Source organism: Carlito syrichta, unplaced genomic scaffold (genome assembly GCF_000164805.1).
Source record: "Carlito syrichta isolate Samal-C Ts95f unplaced genomic scaffold, Tarsius_syrichta-2.0.1 Scaffold143240, whole genome shotgun sequence".
Taxonomy (NCBI): domain Eukaryota; kingdom Metazoa; phylum Chordata; class Mammalia; order Primates; family Tarsiidae; genus Carlito; species Carlito syrichta.
The window spans coordinates 53,726-72,865 of NW_007087336.1; the positions used below are offsets into that span (position 1 = coordinate 53,726).

Below are 19,140 nucleotides of genomic sequence, written 5' to 3' on the forward strand. Positions count from 1 at the left end.
AACACGAGTCAGTAAAATTTTGATGAGAGAAAAGAGATATTGACCCTGCAGGCCATGTACTATAGTTTGAATGTGACTTGTCCCCACCAAAATCCACGGGGAGGCTTGGCCCCAGGGTACCAGTGTTGGGAGGCGGAAGCTTTCAGAGTTGGGGACCCATTTGGCTCCGCCCTCCTGGGTGAACTGGTGACTTCCCTGTGGTGTCCGGTGACTTTTCTTTCTCAGAGACCAGATGAGCCCACCTGGGATGGGGTTACTCTTGGGAAAGAAGCTTGTTATCGAGCAGGCCAGCCTCTTTTGTTCTCTCTCCCTTTGCAAACCCACTTCCACTCCGCTTCTCCAAGGCCTTTGGCAGAAGCCAGCCAGCTGAGGCCACCCGCCCTTGAAACTCCCAGTCTCCAGAAACATCCTGAAGGTATCCGGTCTCCGGTATTCTGTTATAGCAACACAGAGGAGAAAGGAATAAGACACTAGAGGCAGAGAAAACACCAAGAGAGAAAGAATGAGAGAGAAAGAATGAGAGAGAGAGAGAGAGAGAGAGAGAGAGAGAGAGAGAGAGAGAGAATGCAGGCTGAACACTTACCATCCAACCTGGCATAAAAATTCCAACTCTGCATTTACGCCGTCCTAGTACTACAAAACATGGGGAAACACTACTCTCAGAAGCCAAGATGTGCCCAAGTGAAGGTTTACCTGTATCAAATACGTCCAGCAGGTTAACCAGCGTCTCAAAAGCTGCAAGTCGCACACTGCTGCCTTCATCTCTGGAGAGCTCTATTAACTCAGGCAGCACCACACTTTTGGTAAGTTCTGTCCTGCACAATAAACAATAAAATAAAATACATCCGATCAATGCATGTGTAGCAGGACCTTACTAAAAACAAGCGATGAGGCCAGTGCTGCAGAAAATGTGAAAAACCACGAAGGTACTGCTCCTGTTCTCAGGACCCTGCAGTCTGGTTGGGAAAGCATTCCATACACAAAAGGAAACGTTAACTGTAATTTTAAAATAAAATCTACTTCCCCCAGTATAATACTGCTACCTACAGAGACTGTAATAATTAGGAGTTTATATGAAATTTTATAAATTTTAATACAGTTTTCACTTTTAAGCAACTGCAGTCGATGATCTGGACTAATTAGAAAAACTTAATCAATAGTAACTGTAGAAACCCAAATAAAATCTTTTTATCTAGATTTCAGACATAAGTTATCTTTCTATTCACCTAAAACATCACAAGACTAATTTCTGTCTAGAAGATGATCCATGATCCTAGAATTCTGCTAAAAGAATAACACAAAATGTAAATGCTTGTAGGGAATGTAATAATATTTATATACAGTCACACATAGTTCTTATTCAACACTTAGTTTCTACTTATTCCTCATGGTAAGATGTCATTGCAGAGACAAACTGATAAAAGAGAGGCTTAGGATGTGGTCCGCTTTCTTGGATATAGATGGGAGACAGCATCAATCATAATTGACATAAGGCATTTACAGAGTCCAAGAATGCCATTCAGAGCTGTGGAAACCCTAACAAAATGCAGGGCAAAGCTCCACGACTTGAAGGTGATGCTGTCAGTCAAGCAGAACTTTCTTCAGTGATGGGAAGGTTTATAATCTGCGCCGTCCAACAGGGTAGCCACATGTGGCTACTGAGCATTAAAGTGTAGGATGACTGAGAGACCAAAGTTTTGATTTTCTTTACTTTTACTTAATTTAAACTTAAATAGCCACATGTGGCCAGTGGTTACCATATTAGACAGCACAGTTCAAAGCCAAGAAATGGAGCGACCGGAGAGCCAGAGAAATGTTTTTAAGAGATTAATCTAGATCATACAGATAACAGACACTAGCATTATCAGTTCACAAATATTCATCAGACAGATGCCACAAATGAGCATCTGTTTGACAAAGCATATTCAAAGGTTGTAAAAATGCATTTCATATAAATCTTGCTCGGATTATATTTGTATACTCACTGAAATACTTGACCTTATTAAAAGATTAAGATAAAGAATTTCAGCCAGCTGTGATGACTCACACCTGTAATCTCAGCACTTGGGAGGCTGAGGCGGGAGCACTGCTTGAGCACAGGAGTTTGAGACCAGCCTAGGCAACATAACGAGACTTCACCTCTACAAAAAATAAAAAAATTAGCCAGGCATGGTGGCACATGAGTCTGCAGTCCCAGCCACCTGGGAAGCTGAGGAGGGAGCATTGCCTGAGCCCAAGAGTTTGAGGCTACAGTGAGACATGACTGTGCCACTGTACGCCACCCTGGACAAAAGAATGAGGCCCTAACTCAAAAAAAAAGAATTTAATCTCTATTTACAGTCAAAAGTTATCTCCATTCAATCTTACCCAGAGAACTTATTACAAAGCATGTTAGAATGATGCAAATTCAACTTAATTATCTCGGGTATTAACAATGAAAAGAAACACCACTAATAACCCTTTCATTTTGTTCATTGTGTTACGCTTCCAACACAATACTTACAACCTGCTTGGCAAGGTGGGCCCAGGACAGCGCACACAACCATCCCCCGAGTGTGTTCTGATGGCTGCCCTAGGCCGCTCCTCCTGAGCCTCACGCACGCAAACAACTAGGAGCAAGGCAGAGAGGAGAAGCCTAGGTGCGCGAGGCACAGAAAGCCTCCCCGCAGAGCCGTGCTGTCCCCATGCCCAGGGCTTCTGCATTCACGGAGCCGGCCAACCACGGACACAAACACTAACCAAAAAGCTGCTTTGTACTGAACACGCACAGACTTTGTCCTCATCAACGTTCCGAAACAATGCAGTACAATACCTATTTACATGGCATGATAAGTATCTAGGGATGCTTCAAAGTATATGGGAGGATGCAAGTAAGTTACAAGCAAACAGTACAGCTTTCCGTCCAGGCCTGGAGCACCCTTCGATGTGGGAACCCGAGGGAGGCCCTGGAATCCAGCCCCCACAGATACAGAAGAGCAAGGCCTCTGAAATGACCCGATAATACAGTCAAGGAATGAGGAGTCAAAAGCAACGCTGCAACTACATCCAAGCATGGTTAATGACGGCGCATCTTCCCTTCCTGGAAGCAGGTGTTTCACGGAGGTGAACAGGAAATTAGCATTAACTGAATGCTTATCACCATGATAAACATATGTCCCTTTATCTCTCTTAATCCAGACACATGGGAGGTCCTTGCTATGGCCCTTTTTAAAGATCGCGTAAAGTGTATTCTTTCGATGGAATTGAAAGTATACCTACCCAATGCCCTGTGCTATATTTTCTAGTTGCCGGCACATACAAGATCGCACTTCATATTCTACATCTTGACAGAGTGATTTTACCAGGGGAAGTATTTCTCTTTTAATGCTGAGGGAGGGAAGGAAACAAAGATGCAAGTGGATGAGTGCATCAGAATAATTACTATTTTCAAGCAATTATCATTAAAATCTTACCTTACCTTAATAACAACAAATACACTTTCATAAAAAACATTATCGCATACAATGTAGGTTATTCAATTTGGATGTTATCAGTGGCTACTTTTAAGTTAGGTATAGACGGGATCTTTTTAGAATAATGGCTAATTCTGGATTGGCAGTTAAACGTCGACAGCCAAGATAAAATGCTGCTGCAGTAAAATGTCCGCTTCCAGTAAACATCAGCTAAAGACTCTTCAGCTGAATAGTCTACTTGTGTCCTAATTACATGACATTTCATTCTTTCCACTTGGTATTCGTCATCTGGGCAAAGAGTAGTACATACATCCTAGACATGCTAAAACCTCAAAACAAGTAAGAGACATTGTTCAAAATAAAATTGTAACAATAATGTAAGAAATCAGAAATCTTATTTTATGCTATGTTTACCAATTTTGGAAGTGTGTAAGATAATGCCATTTCATCTCAAAAGTACACTCGGTATGGGATGGGGAAGACTAAGATAAAAAGGAAAACAGTAAGCCGGGCTCGGTGGCTCAGCCTGTAATCCCACGCCTTTGGGAGGCTGAGGTGAGTGGATGGCCTGAGCCTGCGGGTTCGAGACCTGCCTGGGCAGCGAGACCTCACCTCTACAATAAATCAAAAAATCAGCCGGGCATGGTAGTGCATGCCTGTAATTCCGGTTACTTGGAAGGCTGAGGCAGAAGGATCGCCAGAGCACAGCAAGTCGAGGCTGCGGTGGCCAGGAGCGGCCACTGCACTCCAATCTGGGCGACAGAGTGAGACTCCAACTCCAAAAAAAAAAAAAGGAAAACAGTAAACTTTATCAAGTTCAAAAAATCATGGGAGTGTGAAGAAATGCATCTAAACAAGTAGACTTCTATCTGAAGATCCTGCAAAGTTAAAGCTGCTTGGTTAAAATAAGCCTGTATGCAGTATGTAATAATACAAATGTAAGTGTTACTCATATGGTCATTACACATTTAAATCAGTTTAACAAACAGACAAAAATTATATGCAAATACTCACATATGGGCATCAAATTTGTTGGTCAGTTTTCCCAAAATTTTACAACTAACCAAACGAGACTGAACTGTTTGGGAAAGTTGTGCCTTGGAAACAAGTGGATTCAAAATCTAAAGAGAAAAGATTTAGAGAACACATTCACAAAGTTACATGCATTCTTGCCAGAAAGTCAGTATTTTCTCCAAAGAGTACTTTAATGTCCTAAATATTTTTTAAGGACCTAAATTACAATTTGAGGTGCAAGATTCTGCAGCACCTGGATCATCTTATTTGTCTTCTGAGTTTTGAAGATAAAGACGATAATAAATTACACAATTAAAAACAAGAACATAATGCTGAAGTTTATGATGAATTCTGCAACAATCTAGGCACAGATAAAGCTACAGTTTTGAAATATAGATTTTATTTATTTTTTTCACGTTTGTTATCTTTTTATTTCATCTTACACTGTCATTATAAGCATAATTTCCAAAAGAAAAAAAAAATTAAGAGACATCTAATTAGGTCATCTCTTGAATAATAAGAAAACATGTTTGTTTAATTTTTTCAGGCTGAAATATACATTTTAAAAAGAAAAATGCAAACTAATTACCAGATGTCCTAAAATTTATTTTTATTACATATAGATTAATTTTTATATTTATCCTAATAGGATGAAAAATATCACAGATTCAAGTGAATTCCATTAAGTAGTTCTGTCATTTGAAAACTAAACTCCCAGAACTCAAAAACCCCAACAGTATGACAGGTTGCAAAAAAACTACACAAACCAGACACTGATTCCAGTCCCAACAAGCTTTCTATCCCCCAATCCCAGTATCTCATCTACTTAAAATGAACATTACAAAATATCATACTAAGATCCCTGAAAGTTCTAAAATCCTACGATGCTAATAAAAGTGTCAACTGGCTTGCTTCCTCTCAAAGTAGCCAAAATTATTTAATTTGGCTAATTTGATCAATATAATTTAAAAGTGAAAGGCTGGAAATAAATATATATTTAAAAACTACATGTTAAATAATATGATATTCTAGAGTTAATAAACTGCATTCTACAGCATATTACTCTTCAAAAAATATAAATAAACACGCCTCCATTATGTTCAACATTTAAATATGTGTAATCATCCAGATATTTGGCATCAAGTATATAAACATCCTTACAACTGGAAAATTTTCCCATTTTCAAGCAAGTATTTTGGCTTTGGGATAGAACAATAAACTGTATGAGGACAAAGACACTTCATGAAATCAGTGAAGAACAATTCACTGCTAATTTTTCCAACCATGACATTTTTAGAAATAAACAGATATTATTTGAAGAGATAATGTCCAAAGAATGCAAAATCATTTCACTAAAAGACACATTTCCTTCCTACTTTTTCCTAATCTCCCATCTTAATTTACTTAAAGCCTTTAGAGAAGGCTCAGTGTTGAAAACTGTTCAGTGTTGAAAATTAATATGCACACAACAAATTGGGAACAGTATCTGCAATAATATTTGCAAGTATAACAAAGATTTGGCAACTGCAATAGGTAAAGAGCACTATTCAAATATAGTGATCAAAGGATAGGATCAAAGAATAAACAGAAGAACTGATATAAATATATGGGAAAATATTCAACAGCATAGTATTTTTTAAAATTCCAATTAAAATGCCATTCCACTTTCGGTCCAGCAAATTAAACTGGTTGTTGGTCAAAGTCGAGGGAAGAACTATTTTCACATATTATCAGTGAGGACCTTCAGAATATCAGGGCCCTCTGACCCATTAATTCCACTTTCCTGAAAGCTACAGCTCAAGAAATTATCTGAAAAACGGAAAAGCTCTAGAGAGATATTCACTAATGCCTTATTTTTTTTTTATTTTTTAAAGACAGGGCCTCGCTGTGTTGCCTACGTGGGAATGCAGTGGTATTATCATAGCTCACTGCACTTGAACTTCTGAGCTCTAACAATCCTCCCACCTCAGCCTCCCAAATAGCTGAGACCACAAGTGCACACCACCATGCCTCGCTAATACCTTATTTCAAAAGCAAAATTGAAGCCTGAAAACAGGCTTAAATGTTGAATAAGTATTTTGCAGCTACTACCAAATGAATTTAAAATAATGCTAAGTGAAAAACAGCCATATATACATTCAATATGATCACTAATATGGCAAGCAGCAAACATACATAGGAAAAAAATCTGAAACAAAAGATATCAGAACCTCCAATGGACAAGTATAGAACTAAGAACTATTGTCTTCCATTTTCTGTATTACTCACATTTTGTACCATGCGCATGTGTTGCTTTCAGAATGAAAAACTGTATCCATTTTTACAAGCCCTTTTTGTCAAAAAACTTTTAAAAGACCTTAGAGTGACTTACTTATTAGTATTTACCAAAAACAGTGTTACCTCATGCCTTAGGGTTTCTCTTGGCAATACTTCTATAACAGACAGAAGAGTTTCCAGCCACGCATTGCTGACACCTGGTTGACACAGATACAGCCTGCTAAATTAAATGCCTCACTTCAAAGTCAGTTACGATTCAGTCATTAGTAGTTACAATAGCATTTAATGATAAAACTGAATTGATTATTTTTATTACTATCCTAAGAAATTTCTCTATTATTTTTGTCTTAGCCAACATCCAAAAAATTTTTGCATTTAAAAAATAGCATTGATGAGGTATCTTTACACCAAGTTATGCTTTTTTGCTGCAGAATACTACTACAAACCTAAGTGTTATAAAAGAAAAAAATCGAAGAAGTATACATCGTAAGATGAATGGACGGGTCTTCAGCTTTCAAGATCCTGAACTCTGTGGGTCTTGGAAGAAGACGGCCACAGCTATTTTACGTGATTCCACTGTTCAACTCCCGGGCTGCATGGCCTCACTCAGATGTCTTCGTCGGGTTAACAGGACTCACACAGCATCACGGCCACATCCAAGAAACACTGACATATGCATAATTAGCAAGCCGGGCTCCTGACCTGCGTCCCTGTGCTCCAGATGCAAGAGAATGACTTGGAGAAACGAGTGGGCATATGCATGGATCGACACCGCTTCTTCCTGTAGGATGGTCAGAAAGGATACCGCAGCCGTTAACTGCATCTCCACGCCTGCAACGTGCAGGGCTTCCTGCATAATCAGAAAGAGGTGCTATTTACATAGATGAGAGATCAGAACTTGTCACTTTAAAACATCCAACATTCAGAAACCAAACACAGTCACGTTCCATACAGTTACTACATACGACCTTTATAAATATGTGCTTCTATTCCTTTATTTAAGAGAACTCTATTCATCTGCAGCTCATCAATTAACTCATCAGACCACATGAAATCTTGGGAATTTGTAAAGTGACATTCCAGTGCTTTGTTGAATAGAAGTTGTAAGTGGTACACAAAACAGATTAGGTGTTCTGATAGGTTTTAATTTCTACTTTGCTGTTTGTATTGTACAGTTTGCCATCCTGCCTACAATGTCAACTCTCAGACAACCACGTGTGTTTTCATTACTTGTATTTGTGTTTCAAAAACTAAACATTATACATTCTACTATAAAAAAGATACACTTAAGAGCGTGCAAATGCAAATAAATTTTTTCATTTAAATAACCAATCAGAACATAAATTACCATGAAGTAAACAGTTTTTATAAGAGAATTTCTTAAATATAAGAATATGCTTTTGAAACCTAATTCTATTCACAGCCCTCTCCGGAGATTCACCATTTTAAAAAATTCTTCATGCATTTTCAAAAGAAGTAAAGCCTACATTAGAATATTAGTTTTCAACACACGAAAAAGAAAAACAAAACCTATCTTTCTAAATAAGCCTCATCAGAGACATTACCTCTACTTCTCCGGAAGTGTGTGAGTGTGTACAATGTAAAGGCAGGCAGAGGCATTACTTGTTCAATCAATTATGGCAATTATAGGAATTTCCTTCATATGCCTATTTTATAACTAATATAGTAAAGTTAGTAGGACAATAGGGAATTAGTCATAAAAACGTTTCATTGTCTGTGATCTTAGAAACATTCATCTTTTTGCATTATTAACTAACATACATAATGTGAATACAGCACTATCCTCCTAAGAGACTTACGACATTGACACAGAACTTTCATGCCCCCCAACTTACTGTGCAAAATAAGCACTTAAACCATGACTACGGTATTTCCCGCCTCCTGTCTACACTACCCTGGAGTACCCAGTAGGGACCTCACCTTGCCCACACTTCAGCTGATCTCACCCCAAAACCTGCTCCTCCCGAAATCCTCCTCAACCATAGGTGGCAAAGGACAACTCTGCCTGGCAACCACTCGGCCTCAAAACTCTGAAGCCACCCTCAACTCCTCGTATTCCCTCACCCCCTCAATCGAAAGACCAACGAACCCTGAAGGTTCTCCCTTGAAAGCAGACCCAGAACGACCACCAGTCGCCTCTCCGTGACCACCCTACTCTAAGCCACCTTCGTCTGCAGCCTGAATGACTCCAATAACCTTTCGGACTCCCCAGTTCCGTCCCTGTCCCTCTGCTATGCATTCTATACACAGCAGCTAGAGAGAGTCTTTCTGCAAAACAAGTCAGGTCTTGTCACTCTCCTGCTCAGAACTCTCCAGTGGTCTCCATTCTCACTCAGGGGGAAAGTCAGTCCTTTTAATGACCGATGGGACCTGCTCCCAACAACCCCTTTCCCGGATTTCCACATGGCTGACCCCGAGCTCTTCCAAGCCTCGGCCCAAATACCGCCTTTTCAATGAGGCCTTCCCTGGCAACCCTGCCAGAAACCGAAAGCTGCCCCAGCCCCAGCTCCATCCCCCTGTGAAGGCATTTGCCCCACCGGTCCACGGTCCCCCACAGCTGGAAGGGAGGCTTCATGACCCCTCCCAGCACACAGCAGCCTCCAGCAGGTAATCGCTGGGTGACTGAACGTCGCTTACCCTTCCACCTACACTTCCTGCTCCTGACGCTGTCTCCCTTCACACACACTTTCCACATCTCCTAAAAGGTGGCTTCAGGAGATGCTGAGGTGAGTCCTGAAGATTAGGAATTGGCAGAATTAGACAGAGGGCAAAGTAGAAACAGACCACACAGAAATGCATCCTCAAGCCTTCCTGTCGCGTCCACACTGCCACCCTCTTACCCCAACATCTCTGTATCTGTGATTCAGACCATATACCCAGACTCCTCGACTCGGCATGGCGGGACACTGCCAGGCATCACGACAGGGGACAGCACAGGGATTTCTACGGCAGAACAAGCCGACTCAGAGCAGCCAGGTATTTTGAGAAAGGCCAGTGCACTGATAACTGGCAACTCCAACTGACCCTTGGCTGCCAGATGCCACACACACTCCTAAGCACGAAATCCTCCTTCACAGATTCTGCACTTCCATTCGCTCTGTGTGAAAGGATGGCTTAGGATGGCTTAAGTCATTGCTGAGCCTTCCCATGGCAGCATGGAAGATAGGGCAGTGGCGTTGGCTGTGGCCGATGTTTACATGCTATGCCTAATTCCCAGAAGACCTATCACCTGTTAGGGTGGCGGAGTTTTGTTTGGTTCTAAACTTTTGCATCACATGCACAAACATGACGCGTCTTTCCAACCAACAGTCAGCTCCATCAATTAAGAGTTCATGGCTGAGAGAAGGCACGTGAAGGCTTAAAGTAGAAGCAGCAATCGGTCTCTGAAACCAGACTTCCTGTTCCCCTTTGTCTGACTGTTTTCGAAACAAACACGCGTTCCACACTAACCACCTTAGATTTGGAAAACGCTTTGAAAAGATTTGATGTGGCCAATATACATCACTTACAGGTTTCAGAAGGCACAGCTTTTATTTAGAAACAGAAAGGACTTTGCAAAGAAATGTTAAAATAAATTGTGAGGGCCACAATGTACATTTCGGTTCACATGAGCTTGTTGTTTTAGGTTCCAAGAGACACAACTCTGCCCCCTTTTAAAGTCCTCAAAGTCCTGGATTTGTACAAATGCAAACTTTATGCAAAAGAAGCACACGAGAAGCTCTCCAACTTCATATCTTCTTACTGTATTACTTAGTCTTGACTCCCGCAGCAACATTTGCCCCAACTATTTTGCACTTAATTTTCGAAAAATCCTCAAGTCTTATCAGGATTTGGGTTTTTCTCTTGTTGTGCTGACTTCAACATCTGGAACTGTCCACTGTTAAGAAACCAGCACAGACTAAGAGATTTTATCACTGCTAAAAATCAACTGATTTTTAACATATTTTTCTGAAACATTATACAGCAAGGGTTTGATACTTACCAGTAAGTGTTCTCCTCCTCAGAGTCACACCCTCTGGACAAACATATGTGAGATCCATACTCTCAGGATAAATAAGTGTGCATCCTCACGGACCTTGGAAGACACTGAAAAGTAAATTCCTCTATTGCTTAAGCACACGCCTTCACGCCAGTCACTATTCCTCTCGCATACGACCGCATGGCTGGCATGCCAACTTCAACGCCTCAAAAATGAAATGAGACATCTCATTAACGTGTTAATGGCACATTTCCAAATTTTAAAGACTATACCCATTCAAGGAAGGAAGATGTACTAGACACATCTGTATTTAAATTCATTCTTTAGCTAACATGAATGATGCAAGAAAGTGTTTTGTAAAACAGCATGATACATTCCTGTGAAAAGGGAAATAGCTGTCTCCAATAAGCCTGCATTATGTCCATTAAGAAGAGAGTTCTCTTTACAATACACAATATAGAGACGCGCTAAATAAATCATTGGCTTGTTCCAAATGGGAACGTATTTTAGAGTTACACATTCTGAAACTAATCCTCAGGACTGCCTGAGTCCAGGGGTTGGAGACCAGCATGGGTAACTTGGTGAGATTTTGTCTCTACAAGAAATTTAAAAATTAGCTGTGTGTGGTGGCATGCACCTGTGGTTCCCGCTACTTGCAAGGCTGAGGCAGGAGGATCACCGGAGCCCAGCAGGTTGAGACTGCAGTGGCTCTGAGCGTGCCACCGCACTCCAGCCTGGGTGACAGAGTGGGACTCCAACTCAAAAAAAATAAGAAAACAAAATATTATATATAGCGAGAGTATCACTGACCATTTAGAAACTAAATAACAGGAAGCTAAATTTAAAATACTGACGATCCAGAACACATAAAATATCTGGGTATTGAGGGTCGTGAGGGAATGTTCAGTGACGAACACCAGCAGTGAACAGCTCTTTCACTGTAACATCTTAGCATTTATGAGAGATCTTCAAACCAGTGAAATGTGAAGAGCTGCAATGTCCGCTCCCAGACACCTTTACCAATTAGCCGTGACGCCTCCCTCTTCTCCCCATCCCTGACTGCCACATTCCACATTGAAAGAGAGGGTGGAGGGAACTTACTCACTCGAGGCTGCTGAGTATCCAAATCTGAGAGGGAAAACACCAAGTGAAGACAGCCAACAGAAATAGCAAAACAAAAACCCTGACCCTTCTTTAAATCTGCGTTTCAGTGGTTAGCAAGGGTCATGAGGAGGGACACACAAAAATCTCCAGAAGAACTCTTTCCATAAAGAAAGGGCCAATACCCATAGCAAACATCACTAAATGCTCTGCCAAACAAAAAGTAAACTTCAGGACCGTGGTTTTGAAACTGAGCTTCTAGCTGGACCACTCTACTAAGTCATTTTTATACACAGTAAGCTAGAATCGTGCATAATTTCATAATTTAGGCTTAAAATGTAAATAATGCAAAACTCTGCAAATAAATGATGTGCTTATTAAAGGAATACATTTTTAATGGATGCAACAGTGATAAAGAACCATCTCAAATGCTCCATGACAGCAATGTTTAATTATATATATAAAATTTTTTTTTAGTCGGGATCTCACTCACCAACCAGGCTGCACACTCATGACTACCCACAGTCTCAAATTCCTGGGCTCAGGTGATCCTTCCGCCTTGGCCTCCCAAAGTGCTGGGATAACAGGCATGAGCCACCACACCCTGTCTAACAGTCAATAATTTTTCAAAGAAAAATTATCAAGTGTTTTCTTAGAAAAAAAGCAGCAATGGCAAGTCTGGCAAACTTCTATCAGCAAGCAGAAACAGGGTATTTTTTCCTTGTCGGAGGTAACACTTTCATCTTCTATCCTAATCTCTCTCCAAAGTAGCCCAGATAAAATCTAATTCTGAATCTAATACACTGTTAATTTCATCCTAAGTTATTCAGTAAGTACCAGAATCATAGTTCTGGGAAGCTGCAAAGAAATCAAAGACAAGGACATCTCTGAGTGACAAGGGCTGACAACACACACACGAACACACAACAAATGCTCAGCTATGTTCTGGGCACATGCTGCAAGGTGCTAGTCCCGCTGGAGCTCACATTCTTCCACTCCGCAAACTGAACCGTGCCATGAAAACTGGGACAGGAGCAAAGGACGAAACGTACAAGACACCATGAAGCACTGGCAGGCGACCTCCTTTGCTGAGAACTGACACGTGGCCTGTGTCGAGAGAAAGAACGAATGAGACAAAGGGCGAGATGAAGGGCGACAGAGAAGCCAGGAGACTAGGAGAGAATGCATCCCAGCATCGCGAAAGGAGAAACGTGGAGACCGGAGGAAGCCACAGCAGATCTGCGTGCCCAGCGCACAGGCAAGGCAGTGGCCGAGCTGTGGAGCACCGCGTGCGCAGGGGTCCCGGGCGGGTCATGCCAGAGAATGTTCAGGCTGCGCTTCCAAAGGCTCTGAAATACCAAGTGGACCCTAGAGCTGAAGACGGAGTTGAAGGGACCACAGCAGGACGGAATGGGCGGCAGGCAGTGGGCGAGGACCACTTGGAAAGCCACGACACTGGCCCCAGCGAGCCCTCCAAATACCCAGGACTAGAGTGGAGGGAGTGTGCTGGACAAAGACAGGCGGATTCCAAAAATATTTAAGATAAAAATAAAAACAGGACTACACGCGTAATAGAAGGATCAATGGCATCAAGGATAACTTCCAAGATCCTGGCTTGGAAAGTAGGTGGGTAACAGTGGATCACACTCAGATCAAAACACTCAGGAAGACCGGGCTCGGTGGCTCAGCCTGTCATCCCAGCACTTTGGGAGGCCGAGGTAAATGGATTGCTTGAGCCCACGGGTTCAAGGCCAGCCCAGGCAACTTGGTGAGACCTCGTCTCTACAACAAAATAAAAAATAGCCGGGCATGGTAGCACATGTCTGTAGTTCTAGCTACTTGGAAGGCTGAGGCGGAAGGATCACTAAAGCTCAGCAGGTCGACGCTGGGGAGGCCATGGGTGTGCCATTGCATTCCAGCCTGGGCAACAGAGTGAAACTGCAACTCAAAAGAAAAAAAAAAGAGGAAGCCCACAGCAGAGCACTGGGGGAAGCCCAGGTGTCCAGAGAAATACCATGAGCTCAATTTTGTACTTGTTAACTATGAGATGCCTTTGAGACGTCCAAGTAGAGATTACAGAGATCTAACCCTTTGGAAATGGTGGGCTATAAATAAGTAAATTAAGACAGATTATATGTTATTTAAAGACATAGGTGTGGATAAGATTGCCTACAGAGAAAATAAAGATCAATTGTGGAGAAATGCTACTATAAAAATAGTATCACCCCCACAAAATATGAAAGCATAAGAATTCAAAGTTTAAGTAAGGAAATGCATCAGAAGTGTTTTGGCAGAATATTTAATAATTTTAGTTTTTGGATTATTCCTAACATATCATTAGAAAACAATCAACTGATCTGTGTGGATATGGAGGTGAAGACAGGGTATGGTAGAGGGGTTTATGTGTACATAGAATCTAGACACAAATGTTTCAATGTGTGTATATACACAAACATCTGGGGCTAATATCATTCGGAGATTAAACGAAGAAGAAAAATAAAAGGAAATTTCCTCTTTCAGTAAAGGCAGACTAGGTCATTCTAATCCACTCTCCTGACAAGGATGATCTTTAAAAGCTGGACAAAACACACAAATCACCTGCATAAAGGCATATGGAAGCTAACAAGACAGAGAAAAATTATTCTTCCAGGATCTGAGAGACAATGCGCATCCAGAAAGGCAGACAGGTAATTCTGGGCCTGCTTTTCCCACAGGGACACTTGCTGATTCTCAAAGAGGTCCCGAGGGACTGAGAGCCTAGGCGACTTCTTTGACAGCCTTGTAGAGGCCATGTGAGCCCCCCTGCCACCAGAGCAGGGGAAATCCTGCAGAGCCAGGCCTTTGCGGGGAAAGTAGCCCAGCTTCCAACCATCCAGCATCTGACATGGGGTTGAGACCCTATCGTGAGCGCAGCTGAGTGACTGCCATAAGAAAGCATACCCCTTTCTCGAGAGAGACATCACCCTGGGCCTCAAACTATTTCCACAAAGACCTCATCAAACACAAGATGACGCACACAGTCAATGATGTCCAGGCACACGAGAAGATCATGTGAATGAGAACCAGCAAAAACAACAGAAAATAGGAACACAGTGGGCCAGGCACTGCGGCTCACTTCTGAAATCCCAAACTTTAGGAGGCTGAGGCATGAGAATCACGTAAGGCCAGGAGTTTGAGACCAGCCTGGGCAACACAGTGAGAAACTATCTCGGCGGGGGGGGGGAGGAAGAAGGGAAAAGAAAGGAGGAGGAAGATGAGCAGGAGGAGGAAAGAAAAGGAGGCATCCCCAAAGGAACTCCAGGCACTGGCGGTGATATCTGACACACACCTGGTTCAAAAGAATGAAAGATACCATAGAGATTCCAACAAAGAATTCTAAGACATAAAAAAGGATATAGCAGATTTCATAGAGCTAAGTAGAAATGCTAGACCAGAAAAATGCAATTATCAAAATCAGATTAGACACAGATGAGTTAGTGGACCAGTCATGGATTAGGATAAAACACCCATGAATCACAAACAGAAAGGATGGAAAAGAAGTCAAAAGCACAGGAAATACTGTAAAAAGACCTCAAATATGCGGAACTGGAGCCTTAGAAGTAAAGAAGATTAGGTAGAGAGAGGCACATGTAAAGGGACATCTGAGAATCTTCCGAAACTGACCAAAGAAAACAAGCCAGAGTCAAGAAGCCAAACATAGATCTACATATTCCTAGAAATCTACATATAGGTGCACAAAATCCCACGCTAGTAAAATATCCACTTTTAAATGAATGTGAAATACATTTTCAGATCAATAAAAACTAAGAAAATGTGTCACCAGCAGACCTACACCGGAGAAAATACTGAAAGGTATCTCAAGGCAGAAGAAAAACAATCCAAGTGGAAATATTATGGGCAAGAAAAAAGGACAGATATGTGGGTAAAAATAAATAAATACTGATTAGATAAAACAACAATATCTGTGAGGCTTCACAAATACAATTAAAAGAGCTGACAGCAACAGCATGTAAGTCAGAAGATGATTAAATAGAGTTAAAGAGTTGTAAGGTTTCAGCATCCAGGAAGAGGGCAAAAACACCAATGAACATTAAACTTTAACAACATGTCTTTGTCATAACATCGGAGGTCACTAACACAAGAAAGGTAAAAGAGGATACACTTCCATGTGAACAGAAGGGAAGAAAAGCAAGATAATTAAACTACTTAATCAACTCAAAAAAGGAAATAAGAGAAAAAGGAACACACAGCAGTTGGCGAAAAGAAAAAGCAAACAGTCAGACGACACATGGAATTAAATGTAAACTGGAAAAATGTTCTAATTAAAATAAAGTGTCATACTGGATTAAAGATAAAACTCAATGGGGTTGTTCACAAAATAAAATCCAAAGCATTAGGATAAGCCAAAGAGCAAAAGAAGACATCTCAATGCATGACCAACAAAGGCCTTGAATCTGGAATATACGAAGAACGTCATGCCTCTGAGTGGTCTATTCCGCAATTTTTCCATCAACTGCTGATGGACAGTTGGGCTGTTTCCCGCTTTAGCTAGAGCAAAGAAAGGCAATGGACATTCACGCCCAAGTCCTTAAGCATATGAACATAACTCCCCTTTTCCTTCGTCCTTGGGAGTACGATGGCTGAGTGATAACCGTAGCTGCCAGCCAACGTTTCTGAGAAACGGGCAAACATTTTTCCAGGTGGCTGCAGGGTTTTTTCCTGCCAGCCACGAATGAGAGTTCGATTCGCCCCACATTCTTGCCAATACTCAGCATGGTCAGGTTTTTTTTAGTACAGGTGTTCTAACAGGTGTGTGGCTTTACTTGCACTTCGTTCATGATGAATGATGTTGAGCATCGCTTCTTAAGCCTGCTGGCAACCCACAAATCTTCTTTGGTGAAGCATCGCTCAAATTTTCGCCTTTTTTAAAAACTGGGGTGTTTTCGAGTTATTGAGTTTTGAGAGTTCTTTGTGCATTCTGAACACATGTCTGTCCCCTTTCATATATGTGATTTACAAATATATTTTCCCACTCTAACTTGTCTTTTTATTCACTTAACAGTGTCTTCTGAAGAAGTGATCCAGTCTATTAACTTCTCCTTCTACGGACCATGCTTTTAGCATCGTATGTAAGAAAACTTTGCCTAACCCAAGGTCACAAAAACTTACTTTTATGGCTTCCTCCAGAAGTTTTTATAGTTTTCGTTTTAGCGCTCAGGTCTATGATCTAATTTAAGCTAATGTGTATGTATATGGTGCAAGGTAGGGACTTTCTTCCCAAGTGCTCCAGCGTCACTTGTTGAAAAGGCCTGTCCTGTCTATGATGAAGTAAGTGTCTCTGCATCGGTGTGGAAAACCAACTGGCAACTTTTAAAGAGAGAGAGAGAGAGATTTAAACTCTCTGTATGTCCCACCAATTTCTTTTTCTGTCTTTACAACCGCGTCATACATCTTTAATCTTTGCAGCTGTATATCATGTCTTGAAATCAGGCAATGTAAATCCTCTAAATTTATCTCTATTTTTCAAAGTTGCTTTGGCTAGTCTGTGTCCTTTACATTTCATATAAATTTCAGAATTAGCCTGTCATTTCCTACCCAAAAAGACCTAACCTTCTGGAACTTAAAGACTATTTTGCATTAAGTACATACCTTAATCCGGGACAAACTGACACCTGGACAATATCGAGTCTTCCAATCCACTAGCAAGTGTCTTTCCCTTCGCTGAGTTTTCTTACTCTCTCCCCTTAGCAATGCTCTGCAGTCCCACATGTCACCTGCCAGATGCATCCCTAAGTATCACATACTTTAATTCTGCTGGGACAGTTTAAGAAAAACTTTCATTTCCAATTGTTTCTTGCTGGTAAGTAGAAATGCAATCCAGTTTTGTATATTGATCTTATATCCCACAACTTTTTAATGCACACTTCTTATTTCTAGGCTTTTTTCTTTTATAGATTCCTGCATAAATGATAACACTACATGAGAAAAAAAGTTTTACTTCTTTCTCTGCAATGGGGATGCCTTTATTTTTGTTGCCTTATTGTACTGGCTAGAATGTCTAAACCAAAGTGCTAAACCAAAGTCTTAAAAACATATACCCTTGGCTTTTTTCTGATCTTAGGTAAAAGCATCCAGTCTTTCGCCTTTAAATGAACCTGCAAGTTTTACACAGAGGAAACGCCTGCCTATTCCTGGTTTGCTGAGTTGTGAGTATTGTTTTGCTTTTTCCAGGAATGGTTGCTGGATTTTGTCAAATGCTTTTGCTAAATCAACTGAGATGATCAGATGGTAGTGTTTCTTTTTTAGTTTATTGATAATGATGATTAGCACTGGTTAGTTTGAATTTTGAAAGAACCCTGGATTTCTAAAACAAACACCAATTGGTCATGATGTATTATCCTTTTGATATACTGTTGAATTTGTCATTTTCTAGAATACCTTTGCCTCAAAGCTCATAAGGGATACACAGTTACAGGTTTTTTGTAATATCTATGTCCCATTTGTCAGGGGAATGCTAGACCTGATAGTTCACTGGGAAATTCTTACTTCCTCCTCTATTTTCTGAAAGAATCTGTGTACAGTTGTTATTACTTCTTTCACATTTACCCTAATTTTTACCATTTCTGGTACTCTTCATTTATTCGTGTAAATCCAAATCTTCATCGGGTATTATAATACTTTTGCCTAAAGAACTTCCTTACATTTCTTACAGAATAAGTCCAGTACAACAAATTATTTCAATTTCTTTCTTTTTTTTTTTTTTTTAAGTATTTTTGCCTTAATCCTTGAAAGAAATTTTCACTTGGTATAGATGTCTAGTTGACGTTTTAATTTAATTTTTGCTTTCAGTACTTTTAATATGGCATTCCATTGTCCTCTAGTCTCCATCATTTCTGACCAGAAGTCTGCTTAATTCTCACCTTTGTTTCTCATATGTAATATTTCCTTTGTCTTTGGTTGCTCCAAAGATTATATTTTTATTTTCAGAAGTATGATATGATGCCTCTAAAGAGTGTGTGTGAGAGCCGGGCTCGGTGGCTCAGCCTATGATCCTGCACCGTTGGGAGGCTTAGGTGAGTGGATGGCCTGAGCCCACGGGTTCGAGACCCGCCTGGGCAGCGAGACCTCATCTCTACAATAAATCAAAAAACCAGCCGGGCGTGGTAGCGCGTGTCTGTAATTCCAGCTACTCGGAAGGCTGAGGCAGAAGGATCGCCGGAGCCCGGCAGGTCGAGGCTGCGGTGGCCGGGAGCGGCCGCTGCCCTCCAGTCTGGGCGACCGAGTGAGACTCCAACT

General features: G+C 41.0%; 1 protein-coding gene across 9 annotated transcripts in view; it reads right to left on the reverse strand.

The window, feature by feature from the left end:
• The window catches only part of PPP4R4 (protein phosphatase 4 regulatory subunit 4), a 72,548-nt gene that overhangs the window by 43,097 nt on the left and 10,311 nt on the right, over positions 1 to 19,140 (reverse strand). For 3 of the 9 annotated variants that reach the window (XM_021708644.1, XM_021708638.1, XM_021708639.1), the window contains exons 2-7: positions 7,446 to 7,593; positions 6,867 to 6,940; positions 4,467 to 4,573; positions 3,259 to 3,366; positions 694 to 815; positions 243 to 434 (exon numbers count right to left, since the gene is read on the reverse strand). In XM_021708644.1, coding sequence (XP_021564319.1) covers positions 243 to 434; positions 694 to 815; positions 3,259 to 3,366; positions 4,467 to 4,573; positions 6,867 to 6,940; positions 7,446 to 7,593 — 751 coding nt within the window. Of the gene's footprint in view, positions 1 to 242; positions 435 to 693; positions 816 to 3,258; positions 3,367 to 4,466; positions 4,574 to 6,866; positions 6,941 to 7,445; positions 7,594 to 9,401; positions 9,498 to 10,359; positions 10,642 to 10,746; positions 10,851 to 19,140 lie in introns of all 9 variants that reach the window. The other 6 variants (XM_021708641.1, XM_021708642.1, XM_021708643.1 and 3 more) reach the window with 6 other exon arrangements.